Source organism: Leguminivora glycinivorella, chromosome 15 (genome assembly GCF_023078275.1).
Source record: "Leguminivora glycinivorella isolate SPB_JAAS2020 chromosome 15, LegGlyc_1.1, whole genome shotgun sequence".
In the NCBI taxonomy this organism is placed as follows: Eukaryota; Metazoa; Arthropoda; class Insecta; order Lepidoptera; family Tortricidae; genus Leguminivora; species Leguminivora glycinivorella.
The window spans coordinates 10321472-10338349 of NC_062985.1; the positions used below are offsets into that span (position 1 = coordinate 10321472).

The window sequence follows — 16878 nt, forward strand, 5'->3', positions numbered from 1 at the left end:
GCTGGCCCATACAAGCAGATTCCTACCGGCTTGCCTAAAATTGATGACTAGTAAAGTACTTAATGTTAAGGTAGGTTTATTTTTGCTCGGTGTTGCCTAGCAGAAATTTTCACCAGCCGCCACTGAGGTGTACACATGTTACTCAAAAATGTCCCATATAGGGTTTCTGCTCGAGAGTCTCGAACTCGAGAATTCTCGAGAATTTCGGCTTCATTCGAGACGAGAAAAAAATGACAGGTACTCGTGATTCTCGAGTTCCGAATGTAAAGTACGACCTGAAGCGAAATGCAACATTTTACCTTCTGCCCGGTCTCATCGCGAGGCGGTGGAGAAGGCGTCGAACGGCGGCCATAAATTGGAACGAGATAAAGCGATCTAACCAGTAACACTTCAACAAATACTTTGCAAGGATCGTGTACAGTCAAGTATAAAAATATAGGTGTAGCAGCATCGGCTGGCCCATACAAGCAGATTCCTACCGGCTTGCCTAAAATTGATGACTAGTAAAGTACTTAATGTTAAGGTAGGTTTATTTTTGCTCGGTGTTGCCTAGCAGAAATTTTCACCAGCCGCCACTGAGGTGTACACATGTTACTCAAAAATGTCCCATATAGGGTTTCTGCTCGAGAGTCTCGAACTCGAGAATTCTCGAGAATTTCGGCTTCATTAAAGACGAGAAAAAAATGACAGGTACTCGAGTCTCGAGTTCCGAATGTAAAGTACGACCTGAAGCGAAATGCCACATTTTACCTTCTGCCCGGTCTCATCGTGAGGCGGTGGAGAAGGCGTCGAACGGCGGCCATAAATTGGAACGAGATAAAGCGATCTAACCTATCGTTCCAACGTAAGCTGGCAGAGATTTTGGCTAGTTTTGACAGCATCCTGTTACTTAAAAGCACTTCGTCAGTACGAAAAAGTCAGCGCGTTCATGTATCTTGGATCGTTAATAAACTGCGACGGTGGTGGCACCGACGGTATACGCCGTAGAGCTATGCGAAAAGTGATATACCTAACCTCGACAAGATTTGAACGAACAGAGGAATCCCACGTTAAACTAAAGTGGGATTGGTTCGAGCTCTTGTTTTCTTGATAATCTCGATATTTATGTATGGTCCCGAAACTTGGACCCTGAAAAGCTTTGATGTGGCTAACATAGAAGCTTTTGAGATGTGATGCTGGCGAAGACAGCTACGTGTATAACTTGGAAATCTAGAAAAACTACTTAACTTTATTTTGCAAGAACTGAATATCACAACAAGGCTCTCCAAAATATGCCAGGAGCGACCCATAGATTATCCGGATACATTATGAGATCACGAATGCATAATATGGCGAATTTAGGTAAGCACTCTTGGTGTAGAGCTCGTTAGAGATGGTCTGACTGTATGAATAAATCGAGTGGCGGCAGCGTATACCGTACACCGCGTGCAGTCACATGGCTTATGACCGCTTTCAATGATTACACGCTACTTGTGGTCGCGATCCTCAGCATTAAGGGAACGAGGAAGAAGAAGAAGTTGCTTTAAACGTTTAATTTCAATGACATGAGTTAATACATGACATTTTAATTTACTTCACCCGTGCACAGGCGGGGCAGTTAAAGTCGTTGCCAAGGATTATCAAGACTATAATTGTAGTTTTCTTCTTAAAATTTGATTTATGTTTATTTAAAAGAATATTTTTATTCTGTTTACTATTTTTTTATCATTGCGCGGTGCAATAAAAACTACTAATCATATTATTGTTTATTATTTTATCAAAATTTTACCGTTTATAAAGAAAGACTCGAGAAGACTCGAGACTTTGGGTTCGAGATTTCTCGAAACTCGAGACTTCAAATAGGTCGAGAAATCAGAAACCCTAGTCCCATAGCATCATAGTCCGGTGTAATAAGAACTTAATACCATAATTATGAGACGATTTTTTGGATACCTATTTTTGCACCTGACTGTACTTCTCCCACTTCAATCTTAACATTATTATTTTGTAAAACAACAGTCTGAAACACCCGTATCCATATATACTCTAATGTATTCTCAATCAGAACAAGCGAAGCGATTCTTTCCATTGTTGTTGAACGCTTCTATGAAAGGTAAAGAATGAAAGCGTTCAAGATTCATTGTATTTGCTTTCCATCATAAAGTGATGAGTTTTCCATTACATGCTTCAAGCAAGCGTCTTGTATTCTTTCTGTGAAATCTTGTACAATTTACGGAGCTTTATAGTTTATATTAAGTAGTGGGCATTTTCGCGAAAAAGATTTAAAAACTTTTTTTTCTAAAATAGGTCAATCTCATAGAAATATTACACACTAGAAGGATAGTTTCCATACTCAACACATCGGCCAACAATGAAGCCTAAACACGATCGATGTGTGATGTGTACATGATGCATATATAAGTACATCGCTATGCATATACTCGTAGGGCTATTGTGATGAGACAAACCTCGAACAGCCTATAAAATGCTAGCGATAAGGTTTTTATAGCCGCGTCTTCTGTGGACGACCGGCTTTACGAGCTGTTGATACGTGATGCTTGCGAGTCAACTTTTTATTAACACAGTCACAGGTCACAGTATAAACCTTGGAGCAACGAAGACAACGCGGCGACTTAATAGAAACGTACAAAATACTCATAGGACACTATAATGTACCTTCATTAAGTGACATTTTCACTCGGTGTGTGTGACAGATTGAGAGGACATTCCCTGAAGTTGACACGGACACAGAGTAGCAACCCTAGACGTCACTTCTTATCTAACCGCGTAGTGAGAGTGTGGAACAGTTTGCCCGAAACCGTAATCAGTGCACCTAACTACAGTGAACTCTTTTTAAAACAGACTCGACACATATTTGAATATTGAATGGACAAAACACAAGTGCATTAGGAACATTGACGTGCACGTATCAGCTGCCTGTGCATTAACAAATAATAATAAATAATAATAATAAGGACGACTACTGAGTCAGCAGTCACTCTTCGGCAACGGCGAGTCGAAAGGTACAACAAAATTACTATAAATGACTACATATTACTCGACTTCGTCCAAATTAAGATGTTAAAATAAATAAATAAATATTATAGGACATTCTTACACAGATTGACTGTTGATGAGATGTTGTTGTTTAGCAATTTATGCATTAATTATTCTTGTCCACGTTAATCCAAATCCGCTTGCTTGTGCCTACACGATGCGCTTGTGTGCACACCGCGCGGCATACGTATGTAGAAGCATGGATAATTTATATAGGATTTACAATCTTCGTACAAGAATCGTATATCGTATAAAACTATATAGGTAACACACTGTTACCAAACATAATTATATAATAGTATTCTTTTTAACCATTTTGATTGACGAAGGCGCCGTCGCAGCGTTATTTAATTTTAACATCATCATCATTCTCTTGCCCTTATCCCAGTCACTTGGGGTCGGCGCAGCATGTCTTTCTCTTCCATACATCTCTGTCACTCGTCATCTCATCATTAACTTGTTTTAGTTCCATATCATGTCTCACACAGTCCATCCACCTCTTCTTCGGTTTTCCCCTCCCGTTACTTCCACCACCTTCCACATTCATTCGTAATACCTTTCTCGTCACATGCCTTTCATCCCTCCGCATTACATGTCCATACCATGCTAGTCGATTCGCTCTTACTTTTTCAACAATCGGTGCTACTTTCAGGCTTCCTCTGATATACTCATTATTTATTTTATCCATTCTTGTCACGCCACACATCCATCTTAACATTCTCATCTCTGCTACGTGCAATCTCTTTTCATCCGTCACCTTTAGGGCCCAACACTCTGATCCATACATGACGACAGGTCTGATGACTGATTTATAAATTTATAAATTATTTAATTTTAACAGTGAGACATAAATCATAAATCATTTATTTGCTTACCATGGTACAGACAGGATGTTACAATAAAATTGTTTTAATATGAACACATGGCACCCTGTGAAGGGTATGGCAGTATTCTTAAAAACTATGTACATTGTTTCTTATAATTAGGATGTGTAATTTTGTGTTTACGAGTAGGTAACACTACATTACGTACCTAATCTAAAATCCTGTTCCATTTCTTGATGACTGAATTACACTGACAATGTCACGATTAGAATTCTAGTCACATTAATAACACCAATTTAACTCTTCAGCCGACGAAAAACCGCAAAAACGAATACAAACTACATTTCTCACCATTCCTCTCATAGTAATATTTTTGCGGCCGCAAAAATAAGTTTGTCGGCCCGCAAGGTAAATATAGTGTGCTTTCGTAACTTATTTCTGTCATTTTTTCTGGGGCCTTGTTTACTCAATTATGGCAGCTTTGTCTGCTGAGGGTATTCTGTAGGCAGGCACTAATGAAATTACTTTCGTTCGCAGGGAAAATTGTCTAGACATATCATACCTGCTTTACTCGTTAGAAAGAGACAAAAAACCGGCCAAGTGCGAGTCGGACTCGCCCACCGAGGGTTCCGTACAAACTTTCAATGGTTAAAATAACCATACTACTCATACTCATATTCATTTATTCATTCAACGCCATTTTACACGTCAAGATTTGATTTAAAAAATAATATTCATACAACAATAATACTTAGAGAATAAATAGACAGAAGATTGAAATTACAAAAAGTTAGGCAATATTCACATAAAAAATGCACAAAAATATTTTTCTAATTAGGTAATAAAAAAATTGTCATAAGTGTAGAACGGGTGCTCGACCAGCCAATTTTTTAAGCGATAGGTACTTAAAGTTCGACACACTAGGCGCTTCAACCACATATTGCGGCAATTTATTATAGACGGCAGGGTCCATCACATGTGTTAATTTGACCGTAAATTGGATTTCGCCAATTTACGGTCGATACCTACTAACTTTCCGGCATTTCGAATGTTGTACTTGGAACACATGTTCTTAGTTTTGTCACAGAATATATGTATAATAGTACAAGTACAGAAGGCTCACTCCTTTGATGTTCACAAAATGACGCTATTCTAAATTCTTACCTACATTAACAAACGGACCGCACGCGAGCAGCCAACATTGAATTTTTCCCCTCACTAGCTCGGAAACACGTGTTTTGTCCTTTAATACCAGCGGGTAAAAACGCATTTTATCCACTAGTGCTTTAAAATTGATAAAAGTAGGTGAATCTAGTAATAAAGATCATTTACCACCTGTGGAACTACTGGAAGCAGTGATAAAAGAAAATCTTGCAGTACAAAAGGCGGACTCATGCTTTAAGGCATTCTCTACTATGTTGATCTTTCTTTTATGCGGGGGGCTTCGCCCCCCGAGCCCTCCTTTATATGCTCTTAAGGGTCTCAAGAAAACCCTATCCCAACTTATTTTAAATACTACGTTGATCTTTCTTTTATGCGGGGGGCTTCGCCCTCGAGCCCCCCTTATTCATGCTCTTCAGGGTCACAAGAAAACCCTATCCCAACTTACTTTAAATACTACGTTGATGTTTATTTTATGCGGAGGGCTTCGCCCACCGAGCCCCCCTTTATTTCCTCTTAAGGGTCTCAAGAAAACCCTATCCCAACTTATTTTAAATACTATGTTGATCTTTTTTTTTGGAACTTCGCCCCCGAGCCCCTCTTTACTTGCTCTTAAGGGTCACAAGAAAACCCTATCCCAACTTATTTTAAATACTACGTTGATCTTTCTTTTTTGCGGGGGCTTCGCCCCCCGAGCCCCCCCCCTTTATTTACTCTGAACGGTCACAAGAAAACCCTAACCCAACTTATTTTAAATACTACGTTGATCTTTCTTTTTGCGGGGGCTTCGCCCCCGAGCCCCCCTTTATTTCCTCTGGAGGGTCACAAGAAAACCTTAACCCAACTTATTTTAAATACTACGTTGATCAGTCTTTTTTGTGGGGGGCTTCGATCGCCCCTGAGCCCCCCTTTACTTGCTCTTAAGGGTCTCAAGAAAACCCTATCCCAACTTATTTTAAATACTACGTTGATCTTTTTAGTAGTTCCAGTTCATATCTTCCGGCTCCATCATCAGACCTTGAAACCTAATCGTAGTCAAAGTTCATTACAAGACTTTTCTAAGAAACCCAAAAACTACTATGATACGATGTTCTATCATGTAGTTCCAGTTCATATCTTCCGGCTCCATCATCAGACCTTGAAACCTAATCGTAGTCAAAGTTCATTACAAGACTTTTCTAAGAAACGCAAAAACAGCTATGATACGATGTTACATCATGTAGTTCCAGTTCATATCTTCCGGCTTCATCATCAGACCTTGAAACCTTATCGTAGACAAAGTTCATTTCAAGACTTTTCTAAGAAACCCAAAAACTGCTATGATACGATGTTCCATCATGTAGTTCCAGTTCATATCTTCCGGCTCCATCATCAGACCTTGAAACCTAATCGTAGTCAAAGTTCATTACAAGACTTTTCTAAGAAACCCAAAAACAGCTATGATACCATCGTAGTTCCAGTTCATATCTTCCGGCTCCATCATCAGATCAGTTCAACAGTACCATATTATTGTACTGTCATCAGAACTACATACAGCTGCCAATTATCATTACGCTACGATCCTTGGAAGATGGTTAAATTAGCCTCCGTAGATTCCATTACATAGTTAGTTACATACACGACGACCTAATAAAAGCGTGTTAATATTAATATTAGCGCCATCTAGCTGAGCCCTTCTTCTGTGTGGTACTGAGGTAAGTACGTTTTATTCTTAGACTTTATCTGTCTATACGGAGTTATATATGTCTTTGACTAGAAGTATAGGTACTCTAATGAGTATTATTGTATTTAGCGCCGTCTCTCGGCAAAATTTACTAAGTAGGTAATTTACGCGACTTGAGACTTGTGCGAACCTTTAGGCATGGAAAGTCACATGAAAAGTTGTCGAAACTAATAATAGATGGCGCTGCATTTAAATTTCTTGACTGATAACTCTAATACTAAATTGAATATACTCTAAGGTAGAGCAGGAGTCTAATACCTCCGCTTTACAAAAGACCGCAATCAAGTAGCACTAGACTTTACTCATTGTTGTGTTCCTGCCGGTGAGTAAGGCAGCCAGAGCTCAACGAGGGTGCGGTACTCCTTCCTTCCTTCCCCCTCCTTCCTTCGGTCCTTTGAGTCGTCGGCACCCAGGCCCCTTCTAAGTACAGGTTTGTACAAGTTTCTAATGAGTCGAGTCGGCAACGCACATGTGCCACTCCTTGAGTGGCAGGCGTCCATATGTAACAGTCACCGCTTTCCATCAGACGGACCGTATGCATGTTTACCACCTACGTGGTACAAAAAAAAACTCTCGACGAATTCACCTTAAACATTAAAAACTAAATCAAAATCGATTGATTCGTTCGGGAGCTATGATGCCAGACAGACATGTCAAGCGTCAAACCTATTATTATTATAACACTCCGTCGTTTTTGCGTTGGTGGTTAAAAACAAGAAACCTCCTTCAAAACTATAATAAAACACAACTTTCTATGAAAATCGGTAAAGTGCGAGTCGGATTTCGACATTTCCATACAAAAAGGTCATGAGCGCCTGACGACATGTGATGGCAACGTGTAGACTAGATTTGTACTTTAAAGATTTTGCGTATATTTTGGAAACTATAAGAGATAGAGCAAATAGACTTCAGATTTTGGTTGTCGGTGGCACAATTTTTTTGTTTTCGTATATATACACCATTTTTTGGACCTATTAGGGCAATATTATGGTCAGTGCAGTTCTAAACAGTCGTAAGCGCCTCTTTTTTAGTAGGAACTTAAGTCATTTTGGCAAATGCTTAAAATTTTTAACAAGTTCTAAACAGAAATGAATTTCTTTCTACCTGTCCATGGCGCTCACAAAATCTCAAAACATTTAGTAAGTACTTGCAGCGGCAGTGAGTGAAAAATCTCAATTTGAGTTTTTTTCTCTTAACTCCGACTTACGCTTGACTGTAGATTTCTAATAGGTTTTCCTGTAATCTACAGGTAGAGGGCTATCTCGTGTATTTTTTTGAAAATTTTACGCTAAGTAGTTTCGGAGATAAGGGGGGGGAATGGTCATTTTTTGCTTATTTTCTTAAATTACTTCTAAATTACCAAAATAAAAACTATAAAAAAAATATTTTTGAGATGCTTATAAAATGCTCTTTCATTTGATATGTAGCACAATATAGTTCTAATAACTTTGATTTTTAATTTTCAATTTTACCCCCCAAAAGTGGCCCCTATGATTAAATTTCGTTTAATTTCAGTTAATTATATTACATGTCCGTCTTTGGGCCACTTGTTTACATACGTGTGCCAAATTTCAAGTAAATCGGTCTAGTAGTTTCGGAGAAATCGGCTGTGACACAGGGACAGACAGACACGCGAGTGATCCTATAAGGGTTCCGTTTTTCCTCTTTGAGGTACGGAACCCTAAAAAGTAGCCTATGTCACTCTCCAGCTCTTCAACTGTCCCCACAAATATCACGTCAAATCGTCGCTCCGTTTTGCCGTGAAAGACGGTCAAACAAACTCTGATAAACATTCTTAACAATTTTTTTTAATCGTATGAGAACTCAAAATATATGTTTTATTTATTTATATGACTGTGCTTTTACAAGAACAATCTTACGCTCAAACAAGACTCTCGGTATTACGTGTATTTAATTCAAAGTCTAAATGAAGCCAATCAATAAGCAAAGCTTACAATAACCAAAGACATATGTAACTCCATATAGACGGATAAAGTCTCAGAAAAAACGTACCTCAAAGCCATAGAGAAAAAGGTACGGTGGCCTAGATGGCGTTACACCTTTGGGGAACGCTCGACTAGATGGCGCTAATATTAATATTTGACATTTTAATACATATCAAGCTAAGAATATGGGCCAAATTGTCAAAACTGAGGTTCAAAAGTTCTAAGCTTGTGTCGAGAGATGGCAGCCTATGCACTGTGATTACACATTTTACATTGACAGTACTGATGTGCCGGCGGAAAGTTTCCAAAATTCTGAAATTTTCACATAGGAAAACTTCGGAAACTTTCCATACTTTGTATGGACAATTGTATAGATGGAAACTTTCCATTTCATAAATTCAAATTCCCTTTATTTTTCGTGAAAGTTTCGCGAATTTTTCAAGAAATTTAAGATTTTTTTGGAAAGTTTCCGCAACTTGCACTTCATTAATTGACAGTAACTCTCTATAATACTCGATTCTCTTTGCAATAACATTGAATAATGTGGCATGTCGAACATTGTCCTCGCGTTCGTTTTTATGTATGCCGGCCGCTCCGCCCCTGCGCGCCTCCACAGTATATTGGAGCTTAATTTCGTCTCCCCCACGTAATTATTCGGATTTTTTGGCGAAATCTCGAGTTTCTGGGGTGACACAGGCACGGGAGTGCAGTGGTACGAGGTAAAGCAACTAGATGAGCTTACCACAGACATTTAATTTCAATAATTTTTCAAGATTCATGCTCATAAAGTGGTAGAACCGCTTTTAAGCTCATAAGTGATTCGTAATTACTCGTATTAAATATTACCTACTCGTAATCACAGACCTGTGTTCTGAGCTCGTAATTCAATATTTGATATCTTAATTTCATTCTTATCTCACCTCTACGTTGTAATTATGGGCCATTGTTGTCATTATTCCATGTGGGTATTTTCAGAATTTGGAACCTAAAATTAGCGTAAGTCGTTAACAAAAATTAACTCGCTGTCAGCTTTGTGACGATAGTTAAGCATTAAATTTCAATAAAAATATTGTTTTTGTGTTCATTACATAAACTTTAAGCGATAATCTACATTCATAACGCGAAAAAAGTTAATTTTTAGACAGATTTTATGCTTAATTGTCGTCACAAAACTGACAGCGAGTTAGTTTTTGTTAACAACTTACGCTAATTGGGGGGACCCAAATTCTAAAAATGCCCAGAACCGCTTTTTAGCTTATAAGTGACTGATAACTCATATTAAATATTACTCATAACTCTTAAGTATCTCACCTCTACGTTATAACTATGGGCCATTGTTGTCATGACCTAAATGACAATTATTATTCTATGTTGAACTACTGTCAAACTTCGGTTTAGTCGAAATTGTTTTTGCATCACACTCGCTCGTAAACGGTGTTATTACATGCCTGCGTACTGACTCGCAATGAGCTATTTCACCGCCCTGGGGCGGTAAAGTGAATACCTGGGTGGGGCCTTCCACCACCTGTCAAAAATTACAAGATGGTGGACGAATGTTCGAAATGTCAGCGTAGGTATTTCAATACATTTAGTTTAAAATTTGGTTATTACTTCGCGAGTGTGATGAAAAACATTGTGTAAGTATATCACGGGCGGCTGAAGGATTATAAACTTTAGGTATTAATTACAAACCCTCCGTCTTCGGCGTCTGGCTTCAAACAGCCTCTGGTTCGTAATCCTTCACTTTCCGCCCTTAATACACAATGTGCTATTACTATACATTAGTACCATTATTTATTCTGTGTATAGTCACTTCCATGAACCATGCATCGCTGTGCCTTTATCTGCCGATACATTAGCTTCATCGATCGCGCACCTCACCTAATAATAGCGGGCTCCGGTTTAATCATGCTCGCCTTACCGGAGGGCCGCCGTGGTACCAACTTCAAGGCACACAGTCATTTATTATTACAAGTTCAACTTTCAAGACATTTTGAATATTGAAAATCGTAGGTATATTGCTATTGGCGATTGGCGACATGTTTCGAATCAAATTGGTGATTCTTTGTCAGGTATATTCGCGGAATAACTCCGGGCGTAGCGCACTATAAACTTTATAGCATTGGTGCGTCCCTATAGCACTTACAAATAGTGCGAAAAGGACGACCTGACGTTATATCATTTATCACTCGATCATGTTCGCCTGCGGTCAACATTAATACATATAATTTTCATTTAAATATTGAGTTTTTGGAGGTATATACAGGATGTATTTTGATAGCGGGTCAGTAAGGGCAGCTATGAGATCCCGTGGTCCTACGCGAAAATGGTCTAAGGAGACCATCCCTCGATTTCAAATTGATGAAGAATAACATTTACAGATTTTAGAAAAAACATACAGGGTGCGAGAAAAAGGGCATTTATGACAAACTTTTTTTTTGGCGCCAATCGATCCTTTCCTATCCAGGGTAGAAAAGTCACAAATCCCGAAAAAAAAATTCCCATACAATTTGTATGTTTTTTTTATTTGGTGTTTTTCTGATGCTAATCGATGCCATTCCTATTTATAGCATGTTGTATTAAATAACTTACCATAGGCTCATCTCACTATCAGAGAAAAAAAAAACATAAAAATAGGAACTCCTTTATTTACATATGTAGCACATATTTACATCAATCGCTTACTATACAGCTACACATAAATGGCAACTTGAGCAATTTACCTTAAGTAATATTATGCTTTACGAATTATTGCTACGTTTGGTCGCATTTGTTTAAGAGCGGATCACAGCCAGTATCTCAAATTACCTACTTCCTAGTATAACCACACCGTGGGACTTAATAACATGACAAACTCCTTTTCATACCAACTTAGTATGACGACCGGTCCTGCTCAGTCGGTGGTGACTGCCTGCCAAGCCGCGGTCCTGGGTTTGAATCCCGGTAAGGGCATTTATTTATGTGATGCACAGATATTTGTTCCTGGGTCATGGATGTTTTCTATGTATATAAGTATGTATTTATCTATTTAAGTATGCATGTATATCGTCGCTTTGCACCCATAGTACAAGCTTTGCTTAGTTTGGGGCTAAGTTGATCTGTGTAAGGTGTCCCCAATATTTATTTATATTTATTTATATTTAGTCCTCGTTTTTACTCCCGACGCAAAAACGACGGGGTGTTATAAGTTTGTTGTTTCTGTCTGTCTGTCTGTCTGTTTGTCTGTCTGAGTCGGGAGTGTTCTTAGCCATGTTTCATGAAAATCGGTCTACTATGTCGCAGTCGGGGGTTTTATCAAAATTTTAAGTTTGTGGTTAGATGTTAAATGTTAATATTATTAACACTTTTCTGTGCAAATATAAAAAAAACAGATAGGCCACAAAAAATGCTCTTGGAAAAAATATAAAACGTGGCGGTTAAATTTTGTATTTTTTATCTCTGTGACATTTTGTACACTATGTTCTTCTTATTGAACGTTATTGTTCGAATACGGCCGAAAGTCATACTGGAATAAAACGTCGTGTTATAGAAGCCCACGGTGTAGTCCTGTCATTCAATCACTTTATTTAATTTGTATTGTGCAAATTTGTTCACTATAAGTGTCCTTAGTCTAATTACCTACTTACCTTATTACATAATACACCTAAAAACTATTAATTTGCAGCATCCAACAAAAACTGTGATCACCTCTTAAGACCAAGGAATGAAAATTAAAAAGAAAAAGACCCTGATTTTACTTACCCATTTTTTTGCGACTTAAAACTCCTAGCGTAAAGTACACTAAGATGGAATAAGTTTCCAGTAACTCTACCAGGGTCCAGAAAATAGATTTTAAAGCTACTTAGAAATAAAAGTTTACGTTAACGTCGGATAATCTTAGCAAAGTAGTGAGTAATCTTGAAAGGTTCCAAAGTGCCCTGATAGACCTCGAGTGAGCAACGGTCTTTTTAAACCATACTCGGGCGATACGTGGTTGTCAATATGGTCTCTGTGAACGTCAGCTATCACTCCGTTGGTAAATTGAGACAACACACTTCCTTAAGAATTTAACAAATTACCACTTAGAGTTAAGCATCGCCCTGGTATATAATTGGCTCGGGCCTACAAGGTGAAAAAGGAACAATCAAATATCTATCTACAGCTTATCTAAATTCGCATTCCTTGCGTGTAGTCACGTACGTGTTTTATTCGCAAATCTCAGTGGAATTTCGTAGTATTTGAACCAAATAAAAAAAAGAAGTTTTAAAAATCTCTTTGGAAGAATAATTAACACTAACATTTTGTACGGTCCTAATTTTTTGTCGTTTTTACAGTCGACTTATTTTAGCTTGTGACATTTATTTCGGGAATATCACATTTTTGCCCTGCACTTGTTTCTTATTCGCTTAGTACGTTTTCAGACTAACCTATTTTCATGTTAATGCTCTAATAACGGCAGATTTTAAGGCACAGGCGTTTTTTATTACTTGCCTTGTGTAACGCTCGAATTTGTCAGTTTTTCATTTACATTTTATTTACGCTTACTTTAATGTACTTACTTATACTTATAAAAATGTATTTGATGAATACACGATTACGTATTAAATCACATGCCAGTAAAAAAGGTAGTGCTAGTTTGCCTTTTTACTCGCAACCAACACGTTAGTCTGAAAGCGCTCTTACTTTTACTCGCTACAACTCAGTTGTTCGACTAATTCGTAATACTCAGAGCGGAATATCGCTAGACGCTATAAATTCAAATTATCCTCAGAATCACTGTCACTGGTATATTTTATGGCTTGTAGAATTTCATCCTCTATCTCAGTTTCATTTTGCTGAGTCTCGTCCACGGCGAGTTTATTATAAGCAATATTGGAGTTAACCAAGTTAGATGAATAGTGACTACCACAGCAATATGCACCGCATTTTTTAATAATACAGATCGTCAAAAAGTAAAGCGATATGAAACAAATAATAAACAGAGCGAGAGATAGTGCTATGTTGAGTCTGTAGTGCCAGTTCGCATTATCGATTTGCGGTAGGACAGTATTGGGGTAACAATAGAGTCGCGGCTCGACATCCGACATGTTGAAAAGACGCGCGTCATCTAAACACGACAGGCATTGGCTATTGTGCGGGCCCGAGCACGTCGCGCAGGTGTAGTGACACGGCAGGCAGACTAAGGGAGACTTGGCGGTCGCATCGAGCGCTTGCATATCGGCAGCTTCCAGAGCCGTGGGAGCGTCAGTGCCCTGTCTCTTCCTGAGCTGGGGCGCCTCGAGATAAGTGAGGTTACGCCGCCGCGAGCTCCGCTCCTGCAGCAGCTCGCTGGCGTAAGTCCCGGGCGGGCAGCGCGCGAAGCACCGACCCTCGTACAAGTGCAAACCCTTCGCGCATTCTAGTGGAAGAGAGAACAGAGCCGTTTAATTACAAAGGTCAAAGAACCAGAGTCCTCCACCACCCAGCACCTCCAGCCTCCATGCAGCCATGTCGCTCGAATGATGATGCAGATGCTCCGCACTAGCCATCCTTCAGTCGGAGATAGATCGAGGAAACTAGGACAGGTTATAGAATCTTGTCACTGATCTCAAATAATTTTGATTAGATTATGATATTGTATCGAAACAGAACACGTTGTTATAGTGACCATGCTCGGAGACGTGCACAAAATTAAATGAAATCAGAGGTAATCTTTTGAATTCCAGTGAGCTGTGTGGGTGGACAGTGAGAAAAAAATAAACATCAAGCGATAAATTAAGTGGACACAAATACACGGCTCAATACACATACATTTTGTGCCATTTATATCATTTTATTTTATTTATGGCAACATTGAGATGTTCTCTTCAAAGGAATCGAGCGTTACAGTTAATTTGACCACTAGTAGTTTGTTAGTAGTTACGAGACTCGAGTAGGTAAGTTACGTGCATTTACCAGTGAATTAAAAAGCGTGTCGCAACAAGCGGTAGAAGCGAAGCAAAACATGCAACATAAACAATACAAGTGTGTACAATAAATCATAATAACAGTGTATCTTACAGTATACTTGTGTTATATTCAAACTAAATTAACACGGAACTAGATGCGACTAACTGCTTTAAAATACGATCAGAGACAAGACTCGTCTGAAATGAAAATCTGTGTTACGTTTTGTAATAAAAGATTGTTTTTATTATTTTCGTTCACATATGACCAATATATACATATTATGCATCAACATTTACATTTAAATACATCGTACGGTAGCTACTTAACGATGTAGATGAACAGTTTTACATTTGATACAGGGAGTGTTACAAAAGAGACCCTCGAAGAGCTAAGGGCATTTTCAGACTTTGGGACCCCCAACTAGCGTAATTCGTTAGCAAAAATTAACTCGCTGTCAGTTTTGCGACGACAATTTTAAGCATAAAATCTGTCTAAAAATTTACTTTTTTCTTGAAGTGAAATTCTTAATGTAGATTATCGCTTAAAGTTTGTGTAATTAACACAAAAACAATATTTTTATTGAATTTTTTTGTTTAATTATCGTCACAAAACTGACAGTGAGTTAATTTTTGTTAGATGACTTACGCTAATTGGGGGTCCCAAATTTTGAAAATACCCCTAAATGCTCGCGCCTAGCTACTTACTCGAACTTACCTACTCTCTTTACCATGGCCAATACTTATAAAATATAGTTTAAAAACGTAACAGATACCCAATGACTGAAAACGCCTTTAGTAAAACCGCGTTTTTTAAAATATTTATGCGAGTATGTACCTCTATTATAGTACTTTTTCTTCAGAAAAATGCATTTCTCTTCTGACACCGTCATAATTGCTGGTATGTTACAAAATAATTCTTACTTATTATTATTATGCGATGTTTTTGTCAAAAATCACGGTTTCAAAGGAAAATACACTTCTATGAAAATAAATAGGTACTACTTTATAGAATACCAGATTTTCAGTTAATGTTAACTACTGAATCTCGAAGTACCTGTTAAGTTTGTAAGCTGTCATTAATTTACTGAAGCTATTTGTTTACAAGAATTACTTTTACAGAATTACATTAAACATTAATTTATCTACCAGTCGATGAAAAATGATGATCTTTTCAGTCATTTTTATAACAACTATTACAATTTACATGTGAGCAAATTTGTACAAGTCTCCAAATTGTTACTTGACACATACTTACAATGTACTGTACAGTTACGGTTACGCTTAAATTAGATTACATCTAGATGGATTGGCAATCTCCGCTATGATCACAACCACAATATGCAATTATATTTTATTACAATTACGTTAACTTGATTGGATCTACAGCAATGATATTATACGCAATATTACTTTACTTGCGGCCGTTAACTCTAGCAAGGCTAGATCCTATATTGTTTCAGGGTACCTAGCCAAGTAGCCAATCGCCAATCGTACCGTAGCTCTCTGTATCGCTTTCGGTATTGGCGCGACATACCCAGTTGCCAATGGCCGCGGTTACCTTATTGGTTTAACGATACTGTGTAATTAATTAGAGATTTTTTTTTGTAATTACCTAAATAAATAAATAAACGATTGTCATTTCGGCAAGACGACCTGATATGATAGGAATTTTTCTATGTTGTTTAGGCGCGATATGTGGTGTTTCATACAAAAACCAGGCGTGGGGAGCGGTTTCACCCTTACGTTGTCGACCTGCCTTTCATTCGCACGAAGAGGTTTGCCTCTTATTTCCTAATGCGAACTGCTACGGAATGGAACATGCTCCCCTCATCTGTATTCCCGGACGAATACAATCTGGGGTGTATTCAAGTCAAGAGTGAATAGGCTATTACTGAACCAGTAAGCTACAACCTCGGCCTTGTCGTCACTCAGTCACGACTAAGGTCAATCACTGGCCAGTTTACAATAAAAAAAATAAAACAAAATAGGTAATCACACAATGAGCATATAAAGATCTCTTTGCCACGGAAACGCAATAAAACCAAAAATTTAATTATATCTTGCTCGGATGTTTGCGAAAAGTAATACTAATATTTATTATACCACATGCGATTGTAATTTTTCAAAAAGTCGCCACGTAGGTAGAGATTTATTTGGAATTTGTTTTTTTCTTCTGTGTGTAACTGTTTCATGACTATTTCTAAATATCACCTATAATATCATTGCTTGGCTCTACGTTCAAAGGCATTATTATTAAACATTTTAATTTAACATCAACTTAT

At 38.0% G+C, this 16878-nt stretch overlaps 1 protein-coding gene across 3 annotated transcripts in view; it reads right to left on the reverse strand.

Annotated features, from left to right (window-relative positions):
• Positions 1-11942: 11942 nt before the first annotated feature.
• The window catches only part of LOC125234244 (furin-like protease 1), a 529066-nt gene continuing 524130 nt past the window's right edge, over positions 11943-16878 (reverse strand). For all 3 annotated transcript variants that reach the window (XM_048140451.1, XM_048140452.1, XM_048140450.1), the window contains exon 16: positions 11943-14067. In XM_048140451.1, the coding sequence (XP_047996408.1) occupies positions 13418-14067 (650 nt within the window). In that variant the 3' untranslated portion in view covers positions 11943-13417. The remainder of the gene's footprint in view (positions 14068-16878) is intronic.